General features: G+C 43.8%; 1 protein-coding gene across 1 annotated transcript in view; it reads right to left on the bottom strand.

Moving 5' to 3' along the window:
• fbxl17 (F-box and leucine-rich repeat protein 17) overlaps nt 1-22,283 on the bottom strand; it is a 198,499-nt gene that overhangs the window by 110,790 nt on the left and 65,426 nt on the right. Inside the window, exon 8 of the mRNA XM_086112264.1 lies at nt 14,034-14,164. Within this exon, the coding sequence (XP_085968390.1) occupies nt 14,034-14,164 (131 nt within the window). The remainder of the gene's footprint in view (nt 1-14,033; nt 14,165-22,283) is intronic.

The following is a 22,283-nucleotide window of genomic DNA, read 5'->3' as shown; positions in this document are numbered from 1 at the left end:
AAAGATATTTTCCTGGTGAGGCATTTCATAACTTGGAAATTTCGTATGAACGTTCGTAAGTAGAGGTACCACTGTATAGATAAAATGGAAATCCATTTTCTGGAAAAGAAAACATTTACCTGCATGTTTTGCAGCCATGTTCTCTCTCCCCTATGCGAGGACAGACACTGCGCGATAGTGTCAATTCTGTAATAACCCGGCGCAGCAAAGCTTTTAGGGGCAAATTGATGTCAGTGACATTGTTGTACGTTTGCATAAAAATCATGGGAAGATGAGCAGCGAGAAAAAGAAAAAAAAAGTTTTGATGGCAGGTTGGAGAGCAAATTGACAGCCATTAAGTTGCTCCGACGATGCTAACCTTTCTGTAATCGCATGCCGCGTGTCGCTTTGAAGCTGCCAACGCATCTTCACTCCGGGCTCGCAACACACCGTTTTGCAAACAGCACTTCAGAATTAAGTCTTCAAGGCATGATGGGAAATATGCATCGACATCAATCAAGCGCTGACATTTCTGGCAGCAGAAAATGGACTGCATGTGAAACTTGTCAATGTGAAAGTGCAGGGGAACCTACAAAGTGAACGTACATACTCCCATGGGAAATGAGGTGAATTCAAATGAGCAGAAAACTTTTTCTTTTTACACTGTACAGAAAGTGTTTTAAGCAACGTTTTAACATTCCTCGCTGTCATAAAAGTGTAAAGAGAAGCAAAACATTGATGTTATTGGGTGCCCTTTCTAAATCTAAACATTTCATTCGTGATGACGGTGATCAAGACAGCAAATTCATCTGATGAGTCTGACTTTGTACGCACGGCTCGACGACAATAAAGTGGCGTCTTCAATGAGAACGTTTACAAGCCCCTTAAACTGACGCTGCATTACCTATTTCACAAGCTGGCAAAAAAACAAAGACTCTTTACTTGTATCGCCAAAGGCTTATCAACTGCACTGAATCCCAACATCGTGGTCAAAAGTGCCATTCAGCATTTTTTGTGTCTGAAGATAAGTTTACGAGGTACTGTAAAATATATTTGCCAAAGGGAATCACTGGGGGGTTCGCTTGTTTAAAATGATCGTCCGAGGAAAACCTATTCCCACCCACTATATTAACAAGAAGGTGAAGTGATACAAAAATAGGATGGGACCAATGGCAAAATCAAGGCGGTCTTTCATCAAATGGAAAATTCCTCCACCCAGTTCGAGAATACCGGGCATTCCAGTAAACACTTTTAAAAAGGGAAGCGATTAAAGTCAAATTGAAATTCTTCAAGCCTCGGCGCCATCACTTTATCAATTTGAAGGAGAATGTGAAACTGAAATTAAGTTTGAGTATATTCAAGCACTATAAAAATCCTGAAGTCATCTGTAGTATGCCTGATTCATTCTAATTTATTCTGACCCTTCTCTCTGCTGAATACTTAACCCATCTCAGGCGATCAAGATGAAGACTTCAGATCAAAAGTAAAGGCCGGAAAGAAAGCACCTAACAAGCCCCGCCGAGTCTCTCCACTCATGCTGTGACATGACGGCCATAAACCATGACATCTTTAAATTAAGCAGGCAAGGTGCTGACAAACGAGGAAGGCCAAAAATTGATTTGCGTCCGCCTGAGGATAGGATGGAGAAGGAAAAAATAAATAAATAAAAAAGAAACAGGCATGCAGATCTCATCAAACACGTCACTCCTACCACACTCGATATCAGCATTTATTCGGATCGAAGAGATGGTTTTGCACGATTGCGTTTTCCATGCCGTGCATCAAGAATACGGCACGGCTGAATAGCTAAATGGACCATCATATTTAAGTAGCCACGCCAAGCAGCCGTCACATCCAAGCTAATTTAATCTGCTAATGAGACAGGTCTTCCTCTCTCTATTTAACTCTCACTTGCTTAACGACGCAACACTCACAGGCGCCGGCCATGAAAGGAACAAAATACATTTGCAACATTAACTTCGTCTGCGCTTCGATGCGTAACGTGTTTTTTTTTTTTGTCAGTTTACTGACATCCAAGCAAGATTATTATTTTACAGTCGTTGGAAAGTCATGATAGGGCTCACTTAAGTGATTTTTTTTTTGAAAAAACCTTAACACTAAAAGCAATTCTTGTCTTTCTGAAATTAGAGTGAATAGCGGTGCATTTCTTGGCAACATTGCCATGAACAAGGAAACAAAGAAAGAAAAAAAAAGACCGGAGAAAAGAGGCAAAGAAGGAAGGAGGCAAGGAAGGAAGGAAGGAAGAAAAAGAATAGAAGAAAAAATTAAAGTGAGTAAATAGAAAGAAAGCAAGAGGAAAGGAGGAAAGAATAAAAGAAAGAAAACAGGAGGAAAGAGGAAGGGAAGGAAGCAAGGAAGGAAGGAAGGAAGGAAGAAAGAATGAAAGAGTAAATAAAGAGACAGAAAGAGGAAAGGAAGAAAGAATAAAAGAAAGAAAGACAGGGGCAAAGAGGAAAAGAAGGAAGGAAGAAACAATGAAAGAGGGTAAATGAAGAGACAGAAAGAGGAAAGAAGGACAGACAGACAGACAAACAGACAGACAGACAGAAAAGAGATCCAAACAAAGTCATGAGGTTTTTTTTGACGAGTTACCAGGTGAGGGCAGCCCACAAGCAACAGCTGCAACTCCAACCAAAAAAAAAAAAAGAAAGAAAAAAACACCAAGGCCACGAGTTTCTCCAGAGGCAAAGTGGCAGCTCATACAAGGGATGGCTGCCTCAGGAATGCCAAGACTTCACATCCTGGAAGGCCTCGAGTAAGTGTGATAAAGCCACAAGTTGAAATCACTGGTCTAAAAACATCGATTGTCGCTTTTGCATCACAATGAAGAGTTTTCTCAGGGGAAAGGAGAATAAATTGTGTGTGTTCATTAGCTCCGTTTGCACCAGCCTATGAGCATTGTGCCGGCAAAACCTCCATACCACAAAGGTCATTGGAGCCACCAGATTCCTATTTTCACCATCTGCGTGTTGCAGCGCGCTCTCGCAAAAGCCTTTGAATCACACCGCAAGCAACCTATGTGCCGCCCGTGCCTCCTTCGGCTGAATATCCATAAGCTTCTGTTACGTGCGCCGCCACTGGATTTGCCCGCCAGACTCCAGGCTCTTACTGAAGACCAAAAAAGGAGATAACCTCAACACCAATGTGAATGCATCAAAAAAAAAGAATAATTCCAACATAGCTGCGGCTTCGCACTTAAACGCACCGGCAAAGAGACACACTTACTGTTCATACAGAGACGGGGCTCTCCAGCTGAGCTCGAGAGACCTTCTTATAATAGCGTTTGGCTTCGAGGGGATCTGACGGGACCTTGGAGCAAAAGGAGGATTTAAACAGGCATTGGCTTAACGAAGAGAGAGATGACGCCAGTGAGGATGAGAAGGATGGAGTGAGATGGAAAAAAAAAAGCAAATGAAAATATAGATTCAGAAAGATCAATGGGGTGGGCGAAGACGAGGGGGGAAAAAAATGAAGTCGGGGGTGGGGGGGGGGTGTTTGGGGGGGGTCAGGGTTTGAATGTATAAGTCTGAGCAAATAGTTATTACAAGTCTCTGAAGGGTGGCGGCATGAGCTGAATAGACTGAAAGTTGGAGAGCACTGCCAGCGGCGGCGACCGGTGCCCGCTTCACCGCGCCGCAATCTGACAAAGGCTTAATAGGTAATGGAAGTGGACATGAAATATAGAAGCTTTGGCACGCTTGAAGAGCCCGGGACTTAGATAAGTCCAAGCCCACTTCAGGTCTTACATGGTAAAACACTGAAGGCCCGACACATTTAGCACTCCATTTGTCAAATATGAACTAATATTAATTCAAAGGGGAGAATAACAGAAGACATCGAGCCGTGGTAACTCTGCCAAAAGGCCTGGTACGCCTTGTAAATAAAACGCTCAGACATACTAAGGTCTCTGGCAGGAGAACTGTTGCTACAAAAGCTTTTTTTCACACCAATCTCTTCCTCGCCCTAAAATATGAGGAGGTCCAAAAAAAATTACAACTTCAAACAAAATGAGGTGGTTTGAAGTTCGAAGGGAGTGGGAAGTTTGCCCGTGTTTCCAGGGAATGTCTGGAGAATGTCACCATTAGGTTCCCAAGAAAATAGTCATTTATCTGATGTCAGGAAGCGATAATACAGTGGTGCCTTGAGCTATGAGTTACCCGGCTATGGGTTTTTTTTTCGGGGGGGGGGGGGGGGGTTCAAATACAAGCTGTCGGTTGGCCGATTCTTTGCTTTGACTTGCGAGGAAAAAATTGGAGATGCAAGGACGGTACGGTGGCAGTGAGCACAACTCAATTAGATAAGCAGCAGTTCCGCAGTTAAAAATACTTATTCCATAACCAGGGTTTTTCCTGCGCTCAAAATTCCGCCAGCCAGACCGATTGATATCGCTCAACTCGGCGTAAAGCTCCAGCTGTGCTGATTGAGAGATTGACGTCCCACAGCGGCAGCATCGTATTTTAACTTCAGTTGCAGCGTTGCGCCACTACGGGGGCGCTCATCCAACAGCAGTGCACTGAAGCAACTACCAAAGAAGAAAAATATCGAATCTACTTTAAGTTACTTTACAGGGGACAGATATCCGATATCACTTTTATTGAACACAAAACAGCGCGCCTGGGCAGGTCGAAACATCTACACACTGGAATGGAAAACAAAGAGTAAGTTAACTTCAAAACCATGTCGGGAGCAAAAAATTGATTGTAATTGTCTCACTTCTACTGCACTTGAAAATTTGACAGGAATAAAATGGTGGTCTGATCAATACAACGAAGCAGGTGATGAGGTTCTTATTCGAGCTTTAGCATGCATGTTGATTTTATTAGCATCCTTGTAGCTCGATTTAGTAACATGTAAACTCACTTTTTTTGGAGCTCACTACCGCTGTTGCAAAGTTCTTTTTAAACCGGAGGGGTTGCAAACTGTCAGTTGACTCACACGTTTCATGGCAACCACACGCACGCACGCACGCACACACTAGGAAGAGCAATCAGCACAGTATTTGTCCCCAGGACCGTTTAATACAATCCAGGTGAGCAACAACAGCGGTTAATAATAAGTCCAATTTACTTTCAAACTCCCATCAGAGCGCTGTTTAAAACTGCAATTTGAAACAGTAAATCAGTCTTGAAGCAAAGACATTCTCTGTGTTTATCCCCAGAGATTTGTATACAAATATCCCAGTGAACAAATCTAAGCAGACGTCCTCCATCCGTTTAACGACAGTCGCAATTTCCTTTCTTCTTCTTAGGCAGAAAATGACCTGCGTGTATTTCTTCAGCACTCAACACCATGGGTAATTTTCTCCCATTTTGGCCTTGATTTGGAAACATTTGCATGAAAATATTCGCTTTCGAGGCTCCCATAACAGAGTGCCGCTCCGAAACGCCATTACTCTCCTAAATAGCGGCAGCTAATTACAGAGGTGTGACAAACAGGTAGCAGAACGGAGCGGGCGGCCTGAAAACACAACGACAGGGTTCGGCCGCTCGGGAGCGAGCGGCTCAATGGGAAGCAGTAAAATTCATTTAGGCTGGCTTCATTAAACCCCCCGCTCCTTGGGCGCTGCATCATGCTCTCCCCTTTGGCTGTCGCACTCTCCCCGCTCTCATTTGCGGGGCGGCGGATGTGCCGTGGGTAAGAAAGCAGAGATCATGCCGACGAGAGCGATGCACGGCGAGCAGGAAAACGCTGCGGGGAGGTACGGGGGGTTAATAGATGAAGAAGGAACAGCAGTGAGAGGATGCGAAGGAAGAAGGGAAGTGAGCGCAGGAAGGAAGACAAAGGAGAGGCATGGTATCAATAAAAGCGGCACTATAAGAACGAACGAGAACAAGGCAAATTCAGACCACATGCTGGCAGGACAGAACAAGGGCACACGGACATGTGCGCATTTGATGATAAAGAAAGAGCACATGAAAGGAGAAGCATATAAAAGAATACTTTTCAACGTGGCTTTTTCCAAAGGGCCCCCCCAGAGAACGGAGGAAGAAGGAAAATTACAGCTTTGGTCTTCAAACCAGGGCCAAATGCCAGGGCTCCAACATGGTGGAACAAGGGCAGCTGAGCCCTGCGGTCTCTTTACCATTTAGATTACACAGGCGGCGCTCTGACCTCACAGTATGGACAACCATAATAAGCCGCACAATCTGGTGCCTACCACCTGTACGCCAAAACACCTGTACACAACAATGCCAAACGGAGTTGCATCCATGACGCACAGAAGGAATATTCAAACCTCGCTGCGCAAACTTCATTCATTCGGAGAGTTAGTTGGCAAACGTTTCAGTGATTCTGGGGCCATTTTTTTCCCCTTTTCGTGACACCTCTGACATCTGAACCGCGGTTTCCTTTCGACTGAGGAGTTTCATTCACCATTTATGAAGAGCTTTTGATTGTTCACGAGACGACATCCTCGCCATATTTCCAAGATCACGAGTGGACTTTTCTCATTCATGACACAAATATATTTCTGGCAACCGCCACCACACTGTGATATTCATTCATTCATCTTCCGTACCGCTTGATCCTCACTAGGGTCGCAGGGGGTGCTGGAGCCTATCCCAGCTGTCTCCGGGCAGTAGGCGGGGGACACCCTGAACTGGTTGCCAGCCAATCGCAGGGCACACAGAGACAAACAACCATCCGCACTCACAATCACAACCAGGGACAATTTAGAGTGTTCAATCAGCCTGCCACGCATGTTTTATGGAATGTGGGAGGAAACCGGAGCACCCGGAGAAAACCCACGCAGGCCCGGGGAGAACATGCAAACTCCACACAGGGAGGCCGGAGCTGGAATCGAACCCGGTACCTCTGCACTGTGAACACACTGTGATATGCACACATAAATAAATACAGTATGTCCTATGTTGGAACGTATGGGGGCGGCATCGCGACCACGTCAAAGAGTCCTTGAGCACGATACCGAACCCGGCAGTTGCTCCCGACGCTGCGTCATCGGTAGGTGAATGTGCTAACGGTGTCAAATGAGTGCCCATTCACAATTTTATGCTTCATATTGTCCGACTAAAAGCGTCATGACAATGGAGTGCCCATCCTCCCACTGTAAACAACAATTTATGATCGAAATGTTGTAGCGCTTGCAAACAGAGACAATAAAATGGTGTGCCGCAACCCTCTGCTGATGGTTTGGCTTATTAGCACCCCTCAAAATGCTTGCAATTTAAAATGACTTCTTAAGTCAATCGCCATCACTTTTAGTAGCCGCCAGTGCTGCCCGGCAGATGGCGGCAATACGTGACATTCCACTGAATGAGCCCAAGTCTTAATCCAGACTTGTTTGCAAACTTTATTAACCCATAATGACTATTGCTTAAAAATCGTGAGATAGTGTTGCTTTGGTTCCAAAAGCACGGTCCTGAGTCATTTTGAACTAAAATGATTCGAGGACATGCTGGGTGGGTGATGGCTGTTGCAGAAGGGGCACGGAAAAGAGAAAGCACATCTCACAAACTCATTTTGAGGGCCGGTTTTTGCCTTTTCATTGGGGCCCGGTGACCAAGCATGTCCGCACGGAGTCCATTGCCGCGGTTCCTGGTCAATGGAGCACTTCATGAGAACACCACGGCATAACCTACTGACACACTGATTCGAAGCGACGGCAATCAGTTTCAACACGCAGAACCATCTGCACTGTGAATGGATGCAGTCTCGACTTTCGCGGGGCTGAGGAAACAAGCCAAGCTCCTTGGCGGCAGTCACACTGAGCCTTGTGGCCACGTGTACTTAAAACACACAAACACACAGGCAAGTGTCTCGAAATATACAGCGAGAGATGCCTACTGCGGCCTGGCTGACACCCAGAGTATCTACACATACGCTCAAATAGATGCACTGGGAGACATGCACTGCTGATTTTGGGTGGTAAATTGAAACTATACTGCCCTGGTTTGAAAATTGCACACTGAACTGAAATAACTAAAAATCAAAATTGGGCCCTTTGCTTTCCTGAAAAATGGGACCCCCTCCCCAGAGGCAATACCGGTCCGAAAATTAGGCGGTGGAACATTTTGGAATCGACTTTTATAAGTTCAGTGGTTGGGAGAAAAATCTGTTTCACAGTAAAGTAACCTTGAGAGTGGAAGTAAGTGGAAAATATCATACCTCCAAAAAGAGGCAAAGCTGGATAAAAGCAAAAAAATCTAATCAGGGAAAATCACTCTCGGCGGCAATGTTCTTTTTGGAGAAACGCATTTTGCATCTTTGTGTCTTTAAATCATGTTCTTTATTGGCTTCTTGTCTTTTCTCTTGCACTGGTAATCGACCAAAGCAATAACATTTTAGAAAACATGACCGAACACGGGGGAACATCGTAAAATCACATTCAAGGAAAAACGTATCTGGACAAAATTGAAACAATAATTCTTTGCGTCATGGGTCAACGATTCGGTTAACATGGCTTTCAGTGTCAGGCTTCGGACTCATTTTGTTAGATGATAGCACTTGCATATCGCAGCTGTGTCGCAGCGTTGGACACTAGCCAGCATTCAGCGGTGATATGCGTGTTTTCTCATGCAATGTATTTTGACGATCCATCATGCCATACTGAAGTGGACATTCGCATTCGAAATTTAACAATGGGAGGGCGTAGGGAGAGCGCATGGATGCATAGAGCTTTAAAATGATAGCAAAACAACCATTGATTCATCTTTCAGAGGTGTTGCCCTCATTTCGGTCATGGGTGAGTACAGTATTCCATCTTAATTTGGGCAAGGCGGCACGTTACACCGTAAACTAGTAGCCAATCAAGTACGGACAAAAAGCCGATTTCGAGTCTGCAATCAATCGAACATGGTTTTTTGGGGGGGGGGGGGGGGGTGTAGAAGAGAGCAAAAGTAACCTGGGAAAACCCAAGCAAGGACGGCCCCTAGCAGCGATTTGAACCCGGGACTGTTCGGCGGTGCGAGGCAGACGAGAGAGAGAGAGAGAGAAAGAGAGAAAATTATCAAATAAATTTGCCCCAAATGACAGGCTCCAATTATGACCTTAATATGGACAAGTGGAAAATTGAATGGAAAATTAGACGGACCATACATTTGTTCATTTCAAATAAATTCTTCTCCTTTTTATTTCGTTAGTCATCATTCTCCAAGCAAAAGGCTCCTGGCCCGTCCAACAAGAGAGTACAAGTGGTGGTAGAAGTGATGGCAGGAACTTAATGCGGAAAGGTTATCATTTAAAAAATGGAGTTTGACTGTTAATTTGTTGTGTTAAGCAGTGCAGGATGCTGCAATTTTTTTTTAAAAAGTGATGACCTTTGAAGTGTTTGGACTGTTTGCCTTGATTGTATCTCCATCATGGAAACTTATCAAGGCGTCAGAGTCTGACGCCGCCATTACTCAAAATTAAGCATCCCGACAGCGTGTTTGTCGCCGCGCAGCCTCACACACAACCTGCCAAAACTAATCACTTCTCTGAGAGCGAGAGAGAGTAAAGAACGGAGGAAGGCGACTGCAAGAGAGATAAAGCGAGAGAATAAAGCAGAGCAAGAAACGAAGATGGGAAAACAATGCACGGCTTCTGAGAAACCCCGCCCCCTCCTCGACCACAATTTGCATCATTACGGCAGGCAATAGTAATTAAACCATTACCTAAATTTGTAATATAAATGATGATGGTCCAGCACATAACTTTTCTGTGAGAGAAGAAAGTCTGAGGAGTAGAAAGCACTGATGCAAGCATGAAGGTTTCAGAGGAGCCCAAAAAAAGAAGTGACAAGGACATGGGAACGCCCCTCAGCACCTCTCCTCAAATCTGGAGAGACAGATGGCGGAGTAACAAGACGAGGACAAATGTCTGTCGGTTCCTGGTAAGGGCTCGGCTGACATTTAGCTTGGCATTTACAAAACGCGGTTATAAAAACAACAAAAAAGGAGTTAACTGAAATAAAGTAGTTGGCTGAACTCAGTGAGTACATTTTTTGAGCACATGACTTGGAAAGTGCTTGCATATTTAACAATACAAAATAACTACAAGAAAAACAATTAAAAAATAGTCAACAGTTAAGTCAGAAAAAAATGTGTTTTTGACAGTTCTTAGCTCTAATCGAAGTGCATTCCACAATTTTGAGGGGCCATGGACTGCAAGGCTCTATCACCTTACCTCAGTAATGACAGGAACATGCCACTTATCCCCCCCTGATAAGATAAACTATGCCACACCATTATGGACGAGACATGCTAACAAACAAAAATTGCAGAGTGTGTCTCAATTTCTCCTGTAGTAACCACTTGGCACTGGAGATAAATGTATTCGAGAGAGAGCACAGCACGAAAACGGCCCCGCTGCAGCAAAGAGGAGACTGTGGAGTAGAATAAAACAGAATTCCAGGTGGGAAAATACTAGCGCTTATAATTTTCCCTTAAAATCGATAGACAATGTTCCATCCTTTTTCTATACTGTTGATTCAAGACTTGGATGACATATTGCGAGAGATGACCATTATTATCCTTTATTTTGAAGGACTCTAATCACACACACACGCACACACACACACACACAGGAAAAAATAAAATTATCAGCATTTCAACAAAAGCAATGATGATAATTATTACAATTAAATGGTGCGGGGGGTCATTCCTAGCTTTAAATCACTTCTTTTACAGAGTGTAAAAATGATTCAGGACTGTTTATTTTTATTTTAATATCTCCAATAATTCAGGCTTCTCGACAAATAAAAGCAATGTAAACACACAAAAAGAATCACAGTGAAAACTATTTCGTGCGCAACAAAAAGGCTCGTGAAGATGGGATAAAAACACCTATCATCAAGGGGAAAAAAAAGTTTGCCATTTATTCAGCTATTTCACTCTAATCGTGGCTCCCTCCCAATGTTCAAACTGTGAAATTTTGAAAAACGTTGCTCCATTTTGGCCCGCTATCAATGCTGGAGACGCTACCGAGAAATGACCGGCCCGCCCGCTCGCATGCAGCCCATTGTATCCTCTCACGCCGAGAAATGACAGTGACCAAAAATTGACGTCCCACTGTCGCAATCTGCCCATTGGCCTGCGACGGTCGGAAAGTCTTGATTTGTTCATCTTTTCTCGCTTTCTTACATGGACGTTATTCGCGACTATTACCCAGAAGGATGAGGAGGAGATCCAGATAGCACAGTGTTTCTTTTGCCGTGAAATGAAAGACAAGTGGAGAAGGGAAAGGAAAAAAACCACAACGAAAATCAAGAGGCGGCAAAAGAAAAATGACCGAGTACTTTACCGCCCACAGTGCTGTATCTCTCCAATGGCCTCTTATCAGGGGACAAATTGATCCTGGAAATAAGGGGTCATTTCCTGCGCCTGTTTACCTGCCCCTGGCCAACTACCACTCGACTGAAGCATTCACACTGCTTCTGACCCCGCTGTGCCCTCGGAGGACTATTGTGAAGAGGGCTTGAGTCATTTTTGGTCTTTACTGTGACGCCAAAGCAAGATGCGTTGGTATGAATCACAACAACTTTGTGTGGGTGGGTGTCACAGCGGCCATGACACGTAGGACCTCTAAAACCTTGGGCACAGACAATCCACTTTATGTTGGTTTGTAACCTATTTTGACTTTGCGACGGCTCCGACTTACAATGTTTCGAGATTACAAATACAGTGGTGACTTGATTTATGAGTGACACACGTTTTAAGAGTTAGGAAGCGTCACTTGGTCGAACTTTTTGTTTTGTGTTCACTTTACACAGGTCAGATCGGACCAGCAGATGTTTTGCATTAAATAAAAATCAGTGGATTGAATATTTATCAGCATTTTGGGGATACTATTAGCAGTTTAATTGATATTATTGTTTACCAATAAATTTAAATGGGCGTCAATAAGACGTGAAATTTGGCCATTCAAGGGTCGGGCCGGACCCAATCCTCCCGAATAGTGACGGTCAACTGTACAGTCAACAAATAAGTTGTTCAAAATAGATTCGACATCATTTTAATTTGCCTACTGTCAGATCCATTAATAAAAACTACTTGTGGCATATGGTCGCATTTTTTTTTTTCATTTTTAAGGAATGTCAAATATTGTGGAAAATATCATCCGGTCTGACATATTCTGGGTCAAACAAGGACATGGTGCTTGTATATGCAAGTGTCAGTCCAACTTAGTTCCAGAGGTGTATCTCAAAGGTGTTTCATCGAAGTAGCTGTTGTTGGGAGTGTCATCACACCTTGGCTTGCAAGCTCTAGCCATGCATGATGAAACCAGCGCTGCCAAGTGAAAGGTGAAGAAAAAAAAAAAACAGACCTCCAATACTATTACCTGACTGAGTTTGAACATTGTATCACATTTTTAGGATGATGCAAGCACACACCCCAAAAAAATAAGGCATGATCTGGTGTCGCGGTTTATACTTATTGAACCTTTAAATCCCACATCTTTTCGAACACGCCGGACGTACACTCCCCCTTAAATATGAGCCCCCCCCCCCTCCTCCCCGCACTGCTGTCAAGCTTCGAGCCGTGTGATTGTAAAGAGTAACGATAAAGTATCTTATGACTGGAAGGCTTTTATTTGCTTTCAGGCCTTGAGCGGCATCTACACAAGACACACACTCCCCCTGCACACACACACATTGTGCACAACAATAAACGCACAAAAATGGGCCAGGAGGCACAGAGAGTAAACTGCACCTCCAACTTGAGGATTTTCTAAACTCCTCCTTTAGGGGTGGAAGGTGGAAGATTCATCAGAAATGGCTGACCATCTCAGTCACCCTCAAAGCTAAGACACGCAATACCGCATGATGCCAAACAAACACACATCGCGCACGCAAAACCAATGATCAATTCCAATATCCCCACAGGTGATCCGGACAAGCTCCCGTCAGACACACGCACGGCCTAAAGTCCACGGGCCAGGTCAGTAAATATCATTACGGCATCAATGCAGCATGTTATGCGTGCGCGCGAGAGCATGTGTGCACGCGGATGTGCGCCCAGCCCTTTCGAGCATTTCGCCAGATTTCACGTTTTGTTGATTAAAATGAGGTGGGTAGGGTATTACTGTCACATTCCCATCACGTCTGCTGCAAAGTGAATGCAAGAATGATTTCACGCACAGACACGCGCACACACACACTCTCACAGACACACTGTTGCACCATGTGCACCATGTTAAAATTCAATATTGTGTTCACACTCCTGAGCCAGAGTGGGAGCGCAGTCGGCGGAGGAGCAACAACCATAGCTGCAAATCGATAGATTAAATTGAAACATATGAATAAAACACAGGGGTGATAAATAAAAGAGGAGATGGTTTACCCTTGTTGTTACAATACGGTGCAGGCCCCGTCTCCCAAAGCAGATGGTGGGAGCAACGGAGACAGATGACCAGAGGGACAAAGAAACACAGCAAGTCTTTTTTTTTTTTTTAAATCAAGGTTTTGAGATGAATTCTTCGTCTTCTTTTTGTGTTCGTGCGATGATCTTCCATTGAGTGTATGTTTAAAAAGTGAATCCATTTCATCAAACGCCCACGTTGCCGATAATGTGTCCATATAAAACTATTAATTGGTCGCTGAAATGTGTTTTAAAATCAAACATAGTCAACCAACAAATGAGCAATTTGGAATAGAGATAACAGAAATCTAATTAGAATATTTAATAACAGCATACATCTGTCAGCTCATTGAAAATAGACTCATTGTTAAATTGTCAACACATTATTTGTCAATCAAGACAACTAATGAGTCATTACAGGGAAATAAAAACATGAGGGGAATCCTCTGGCTCTGTTTACCTTTCTAAATTGGATGTTTGTTTTTCTGTCTCTGTGGACTTGCATTCAAATTATATTCATTTCTGTTAAAACTTGTTCGCCTGCTTTGACTGCAAGATGACAAGGCATTATTTTGGTTTGGTTTGATTTGGCATGGGATGGAGTTATGGGAAAACACAATTTTTACTGACTATGTGAGGGCGCGATTACCAGTGGTTATCAAACGCCCGCATTGACGTGATCCAAAATAGAAACTGTGTGCATGACACCGAGTCACTGAAAAGAACAAGCTGACAAACCTGTCATTGATGCTCCAGTTGAGGCAGAGGTTGAGGGAGCTGAGGTTGCGGCACTTCCTCACCACCTCCATCACCGTCTCATTGTTGAGCTCCGAAATGTGCCGCAAGTCCAGGACGGTCAGGTTGCGGAGCTGAAAACACGGTAAGGTATAGTTAACTGCAGGTTTGGCGGTGAAAACGTCAGCCAGGTCAGTTATTTCTTGAAACGGGCAAACAATCAAACGGTCCCCGCGAGGCACACGTTTAGCACTCATATTGTGGTTGTATCGTATTTAGACCCATTAAATCAAATTATTCAGCTACCTTCTCTTGTATTTATGTTTTATCGTGTTTTGTATACAATACAGAACTGCTTTTCTTTATTAAAAGCTAGGGCTGTCAATGTTAAAGTGCTAACTTTGACAGCACAGCCTATCCCAGCTGTCTTCGGGCACGAGGAGGGGTACACTCTGAACCGGTTGCCAGCCAATCGCAGGGACATCAAAGAAAATGGTGACTAGTAGAATAATTGGAACAGAGATGGAAATATTGTCGCAACACTAATACATTTTTATATATATATATATATATATATATATATATACACACACACACACACACACACACACATCCTTTTGAAAATTTCCCCTCCAAAAGATTATTTTTTGTCTGTTTCACATATGAATACATACACCAATTAAAAAGAATGTGTTCCAAACATTTGGTTTTCCAATATGTGTTTCCATAACTGCTGGGAGGACTTATGAGTCAACCCGAGACATGCACGCACTCCCTTTCCTTTCATCTGCTCAATTTTAAATAATCCCTCTCTCCTATCTGAATACGCCCAAAGAGGTCTCAGGATTAGTCAAAAATCTTGGCTTCCTGACACCCACCATGTCCAAAGAAAAAAACAGCCCTGCTTCTGAAAATGAATGAAGCACATTTAACTGAACGTGTGTGTGTGTGTGTGTGTGTGTGTGTGTGTGTGTGTGTGTGTGTGTGTGTGTGTGTGTGTGTGTGTGTGTGTGTGTGTGTGTGTGTGTGTGTGTGTGTGTGTGTGTGTGTGTGTGTGTATAAGGTATCAGAGGAGAGTGATATTCCAGGTTGCTAAATGTCACAGCAGAGGCTAAAACGAAAACAAGCTCACCTTGGGTGTTAAGATCACTGCGCACTACTGTCGGCTCTATAGGTTTGACATATAAAGAAGCCGCGTGAATGCGCGCGGGGGTAGCCGCTCATTGTGTGAAGCAAGCACGTGTTGAAAGGGTCTTTCTACGCACGCTGAGACCGCTAACTGTCCTAAAAGTGCTATCAAAATCTTTCACACTCCGTCCGGCAGATAAAATTGCATGTCACGGCTTGTTTTAAAGGTCTCCTTCGCCATGAAATAAACATGAAACTGAATGTGTAGTGTTGTGATAATACGGAGCCCGCCTCTATGTACTGTATATGCTGAGGAGCTGTGAGGTAAACAAACAGCTTGCGGGCGCGGGCGCGCGCGCGTGCGTGTGCTTGTGCGCGTGCGTGGAGAGATGGGTGAGGAATAAGAAGGTCAAGTGATTGAGCGGCCTGTATTTGATGGAAGGCCAGCTTTTTAAACCCATAGCTGAATGCGGCCAAGCACAAACACGCGCCAATGCTCTCCTCGCAAAGAAAAAAAAAATGTTCACGTGCCCCTGTGGCCAATGCTGAATCGAATAACTGAATTATTCATGCACAATAAACCGTGTGTGTGTGTGTGTGCACGCGCATGTGTGTGTCACTTATATCCAATCAGATTTACCATGTGACCATTACATCCCCTCACACATGCAGATTTATTAACGTGATTAAACCTGCAGGAAATCCTCACCGCCGCCCCCACCAGGGGACAAAAGTCGTATTTGCTCACCAAATTTAAAACTGCTTATGTCGGCTAAAACTGTGCTTTCTACTCCAGCGAATGGAGTGTGTTTCATTGATGTGGCTAACCAATGGGAAATGGGGCCAACCACAGTCAAATTCGATTGGCCCGTAGTGCAGCTAGGTGGGCGAAAAAAGAAAATCTATGTGTTGGTGAAAGGGAGGAGGCAGCGAAGACTAGAACTTTGTTAATCCATCTATGCAAGAGGTATGAAAAAAAGAACAAGGTTTCAGGAATTACTCGGACCCCAAATCATGTGACAGGACCCAAAGCCGGCGTTTGTTTTCCTATAGTGGACAGATTACATTAATTTGACTCAAAACGTTTTAACGGCTCCCATCGTATTTAATCACTTCCACTGGTGAAATGGTTCATTTTGTGCCGACGTGTGTCAGAGGACTGTATGTGTAGAGGAAGAAAAATAAACAGAAACGGTGCGCACGACGGTAAAGGAAAACAAAGCCGGTGATTTAGGTAGAAAGAAAAATCAACTTAAAAAAAAAAAAGAAGTGGACATGAGTGGGGGTTTTGCTGTGGGTTCAGAGGATTTTTTCTTTCTGCCGCCTGTGACCACGCAGACTTTGTCACGTCTCACCCCAGTTGGCAGCTACACCTGACTAATTATTCATGCCGTTCGTAAAAACAGCGAAACCTGCAAAATCCAGCTGCTCGGAGGCCAGCCTGCCGTCCCCATCCATGAATATACGCAGCCTGGCGCTCAAATTAATGCGCGCATTGATTTTTATGAATATTCCAACTTCTGTGCGTAAATGCACGCTCAAATGCACAAACACAATGGAAGTTCTCAGAACACAATCGCACACTGTGAACTCGCGCTGCTCAAATGAATGAACCATTTTCTCCCAAAATAATTTCATCTCCAATCAGTAAATTAACGACGAATACTCATATGTCTTGAAGGCATGTTTTTAATTTCAATATAGATGGAGGGGAGGGGAGGGGGGAGCTTATTATGCGAAGTCCAATGTGTGGAAAAGCAGTGTTAAATCTTTCGGTGGTAAATTGGACATAAATTACGGACACATTCTCCATTATTTCCAATCCAAAACACGCAATCAATTCACACACAAGAGAGGGATGAGAAAACGTCTCATACGTGAGACAATGGGTGTAGCAGCACATTTCTTGATGAAATGACTATTATTTAATGCGGCCCACATGACCGCAGGGGGTTCGCCTCCTGGCTTGGCTTCAATTAAAGCCTCTCTCAGCCAGGAAGAACCAGAGTCTGAGGTCAAACGCAGCGCGCCGTTTGAAATTAAAGAAAAATAACACACGCTTTTCAAAGTAAACTCTCCCTTGGCTATAAGTGCGGGGAGTTCAATATTAGAGGCTGGTGATTTGACACTTTATTGCATTAAAGCGCGTGTTATAGGGCCAAAAGTCCACGCTCACTTACAATTCCTGCGTTATTACTCCATTTATTTACACAACCTCAAGCGTCATTCGATGCAAACCCGGAAGTTAAGGTCTGCTGGACCTCATGCAGAGGATATGATGTGAAAACCACAAAGCTACATGACATCAAGACTGGCGCTGTCTGTCAAACTGCAGTAGTGAGCATTGTTTTTGGTACGCGTAGCTAAGTCGGCGCGCTGGCTAAATTTGGAGGGTGTTGGAGGCATTCATTGAAAAAAAAAAAACGCTTCAGCTTCTTTTGGCCATTTGTCGGCATGCACCATATTTATCGGACTGAACTATTATTGGCCTGATATTAGAAAAAAAATGCAAAATTTTTTATTGGTCCGATACGGAAAAATTAGGCCGATATTGAAAGCCACATTAAAATACACTCACGTAGACCCAGCCACAGTCTCCTCAACTCCAAAAATAATATTTATTCTAAAGATTGATACTTGGGGTAAACATTTTCATGAGTGCACAGTCGTATTCACTTGAGAATGAGAGTGCGGCCGATGCTTTCTTTGGCGAAACTCAGCTTTCGGCGGTTGTCGGAAGGAGACAACGATCATTTTAACTGTACTTTGTTGCTGTAACAACAAGAACTGTTTGGACTTTAAAAAAATCCTATCATCAGTATCCAACAAACACAATCTTATCATCCCAAATTAGCCACTACCCTGCGCCGATGAGAAAACAAACCATAAAAAAAATGCACATGTAGACAAGAAGAAAAGTTAACTTTGCTGAAAATTTGGCACACAGCAAACACAGGAGTTCAGGTGCAAAGTTTCAGACAGTCACTTTCACATTCAAAGTTCTGAAGAGGAAGTCAAAGTCACAACAAGGGTCTTTGTGTTGTTGTGGCGGCGGCGCTGGTGGCCCTGCCGCCATTACGCATTCCGCTCAGACGTCCTCATGCGTTGCAGACGGTGTCAGACCGCAAGCGACGGAGGCCAAAGGGGTGAGATGAGCGTCGCCGTGTCACGACGTGAATACAAGCGGGCACTTTTGGTTTTTTTGTTTTTTCATCCATGTCGGAGTCTCCCAAAGAGCTCAGTCAGACAGAAGCGAAACAAGATTGAATCACTCTTTGTCAACGTTATAAGTTTATTGAATATATTGAATAGTGTTACCTGAAAGAGTGCTATACAGTAGCGGAGCTACATTGTCAATGTAGCATAACTTTGCATAAGTGATGTCAAGTTGGTCCTTCTTGAACTCATTTACAAGCAGCAGAGTTGCCCATGTTTCACCTGAATCCGTGCCCCTAAATTGCTCCCTCCCCAAAAAAGGTCTCATCTTCGGTACCCATCCCTAGTCATAAGTCTAGTATCAACAATAAATTCTATTGTCTCGTCTGGGATGGATGGATGTGTGTGTGCATGCGAGTGTTTTATCTGTCATGCGCCCATCGACTGTCTATCACTTATTTCCTCCGCCACACTTTTTTTTCTCCCTTTCAGCCACTAATCCCGCATGTGCTAGTGTTGATAACAAACTCAGTAGTGAGGAAAGGCTCAAGGAGGAGATAGCGAGCGCTGGTTCGTCTGGGGCCCGGCGAACACTTGCACGTGCGCTCACGTGCACGCGCACACACACAGACAGACAGACAACAAAGAGCGCTGGTTGGCAGCCAGACAGGACAGTGGCACTCACTTGGCCAATCACCAGCCAAGATGCAACACGCCTGCCCAACCCGACTGGAGGTCAACAATCCCTTCATCCCCCCTCCGTCTGTGGATTAAAACGTCTGACAGCTAAATGAATTATTCTTCAATTACTCTCGCAAAACACACACACACACACACGGGCTCTTCTTTGCTCATTTATAAATCCCCCAATCTCCTTCAGACAGCAGCAGAGAAAATTATTATGACCATTTTTGGCGACCCCCCCCCCCCCAACCTTTATAACCTTTCTTGCTCCAAAAGCCCCTCAACCACTGCCCCCCACTCCTCTGCCAAAATTATCCCCACTTGCCCCCTGGGGCACAACGGCGGTGCAAAAGTATGCAATCACATACATACATGCACACATGCACATGCACACACACACACACACACACACACACACACACACACAAACACACACATTATTTCATACAGCAAAAGATACAGACATGTATTTAGCTCATTAGCTTGTTTCCCGGTGGGGTTATCAGTGTGACACAGGTCAGAGTGGTAATGTATTTCCAGTGTACCAGTAGGGAGGGGATGCGAGATAAGGCGTCGGCAGACCATGGCAAAGCCAGACATCACTCATCCCTTGTAGGAGGGCGACTGTAAGGCGAGGTGCATGCCAGAGTGAAAGACTTCCAAACCAATTACACACCGAGATCTATGGGAAATCACCCGTTGGGAAGTCAAGCAACTTGGAGTTCAACTTCAAATGTGAAGGAATGAAAATCCCCTGTGACCCTCAGCAGGATCAGGGGGTAGAAAATGGATGGATCGTATAAAATGTAAAGAACAAGAAATGTAAGACATATGGGTTCGAGTGTGTCAATGTGGCTTGGCATCAGTTGATTTCCTTCAATCCCTGGCTTCCTCCATGTGTTTTGTGTGGCTTTTTTTCTTTGCTCATACCCATTTCACAAGGGAATCCGGGATGATAAGACAAAAGAGAAAACCGCTGACGACAATGATAGAACTCAAAAGAGGAACTGCAAAAATAAGTCCAGTTTATTTGTTTTTAGTTGCTTGTCTTTCTTACTCGGGTGTTGCAAGGAAGGGCATCTGGTGGAAAAACTGAGCCAGACATATTATACAAATTGGAAAAATGCCTCGCTGTGGGGGCCCCTTTTATGCTGTTGAAAACTCCAGATTCCCAATTTATCCAAAAAGTATGAACATATGGAAGTTTGACCAAGGCTAGCACATTACTATGCCGCGTTGCCAAAATATTATGCAAATAATTGTATCCTCTTATTTTTATAAATAGTCTATGCAAACGGCACTCACAAAAACTCGTATGTTCAATGGTTGCAAAAATTGCAAATAAGAGCTCATATGTTAAAATGTAACTTCACCTGTTTGGATGTTTTTAATAGAAATTGTAGATTTTGATTTTAGAAAAGACTATTTCCTCACCTATAAAATTTCTTAAAACACTGTGCATAATAATTTGGAACAGTGCATTTTAACAAAAACAATTTGCCATCCATCCATCCTCTTCCGCTTATTCGGGATCAGGTGGCGGGGGGCAACAGCTTTAGAGGGGAAGCCCAGCTTTTCCCTGTAATTTCACGTAACGGGACCGACGTAGTCCGAGGATCTTCTGTTCACAGCCAGAATCTGTGTCCCTTCTGTACCAGCTCTGACACAACCTCAGAACTTGAAAAATGGCTACGTTGATGTTGTCGCCTCATCCCATGTCAGTGCTATTTATACACAACAGTGACCTGGACAATGGTGAAAAGAAAAATCCTGGCTTGGGCAAGCAGTGTATAGAAGGGAATATTGCGGTGATCCTCAATGCTGGAAGAAGCCGAGAGGAGTATGAACAGTTTTATGTGGGTGGAAGTTTGACCCAAGGTCCAGATTACATCTATTTCAATTATTACTTATAAATCCAATAGCTAGCATATTGATACGGCCACTGCACAGCTACCACAAAGAATGAAGCATGTAATTGTGGTTCTGAGAGTGAATAGACTCCCTGTCCCACACTAGACAGTTTGACATGGTCAAAAACACATAAAGAGCGTGAGGTATTACTTGTGGTCCAGTTCTCTCAAATTTAGGGAATATTTATCAAAGGTCCCAAATTTCTGTGGCGCAGAACAACAAAACCACCGCGACAACACGGCTGAATGGAGCTACAAGGCCCCAAATTAAGACCAGAAAAGTCCCAGTCGCGCAGATCAGAGAGACGACACAAAGCTATTGCAGACTCCAAATTTATGTCGTTTCATCTCTGACACATTCCTCAACAGGCTCGTCATTTGTTATGTCTCAGGGCGGCTCTCATTCGCCCTGACATTAGGACTTTCTCACAGAGGGGGGTGGGGAGGGGACAAAAGTGCATGAGGCCGACATTGTCTTGTGGCACTGATAGCTTGATGTATGACGAGGGGCATTGTGGGAAGCCATCTCAGAGCGACGCGCTCGCCGCCACCGAGAGCGGCTCTCTTCACATCGACTCCAATAGAGTCGACCTTGGACTTAATCACTACCAGAAGAAAAGAGCTGCGCTTGACAGGAAGATGGAGAGACACAGTGGGACTGTTTGTGTTTGTGTGCGAAACAAGCAGAGCACATATGCATGAGGGAGGCAACGTCCTAAGATCGATAGGAAAGCTCAAAAACTGAAAAATGGGAATGGCAACAAAAGGGGATTTCAACACTTTTTAGTCAGAAGAATGTGAGTAAGGAGCAGCGTGCTAATAACATAACTAAGCCTAATTTGAGAGTTTTTTTTCTGTTGACTCTGTGATTGGTATTTACTAAGTTTTCTGTGTTGGGTTCAGAGGAACTTTTCCACTTATGTGTTAAGTGTACCAATTAAAATTTTACGAGATTATAATTGGTCGAAATTAAAATGAAAAACATGAGTTTTGAATGGATAACCTACCGCCATTAAAGTCCAAATAATACCTCACATCACTGTAAAAGTACTTTTTAATCACATTAGAAAGCATCGTTTCCCCAGACGGGATCAGCTTTGTTTGGGACTTACAAAAAGTGTTCTGCTGGCATTTTAAAATCAGAAAACGGCATGTGTTCTGCACTGTGGTTTATGCTTCGGTTTAAGACCCTGTTCTTGACTGTATTGTCATTAGGAATGGGGACTGATAAGAATTTAGCATTTCTAATTCTATGACAAAAACACTGCTAATCAATCTGGTTCCTGATTGCGTCTCCTATTGATTCTCGTTGGGTGAAGGCATGAAATATTGATGAAGACAAATTACATCAGTGTTGTTGTTATCATGATATCGA

This window comes from Hippocampus guttulatus, chromosome 5 (genome assembly GCF_054856545.1).
Source record: "Hippocampus guttulatus isolate MCC_2025c chromosome 5, RoL_Hgut_1.0, whole genome shotgun sequence".
In the NCBI taxonomy this organism is placed as follows: domain Eukaryota; kingdom Metazoa; phylum Chordata; class Actinopteri; order Syngnathiformes; family Syngnathidae; genus Hippocampus; species Hippocampus guttulatus.
Note: the sequence above shows the minus strand (reverse complement) of the source record. Positions and strands in the feature narration are given on the sequence as shown.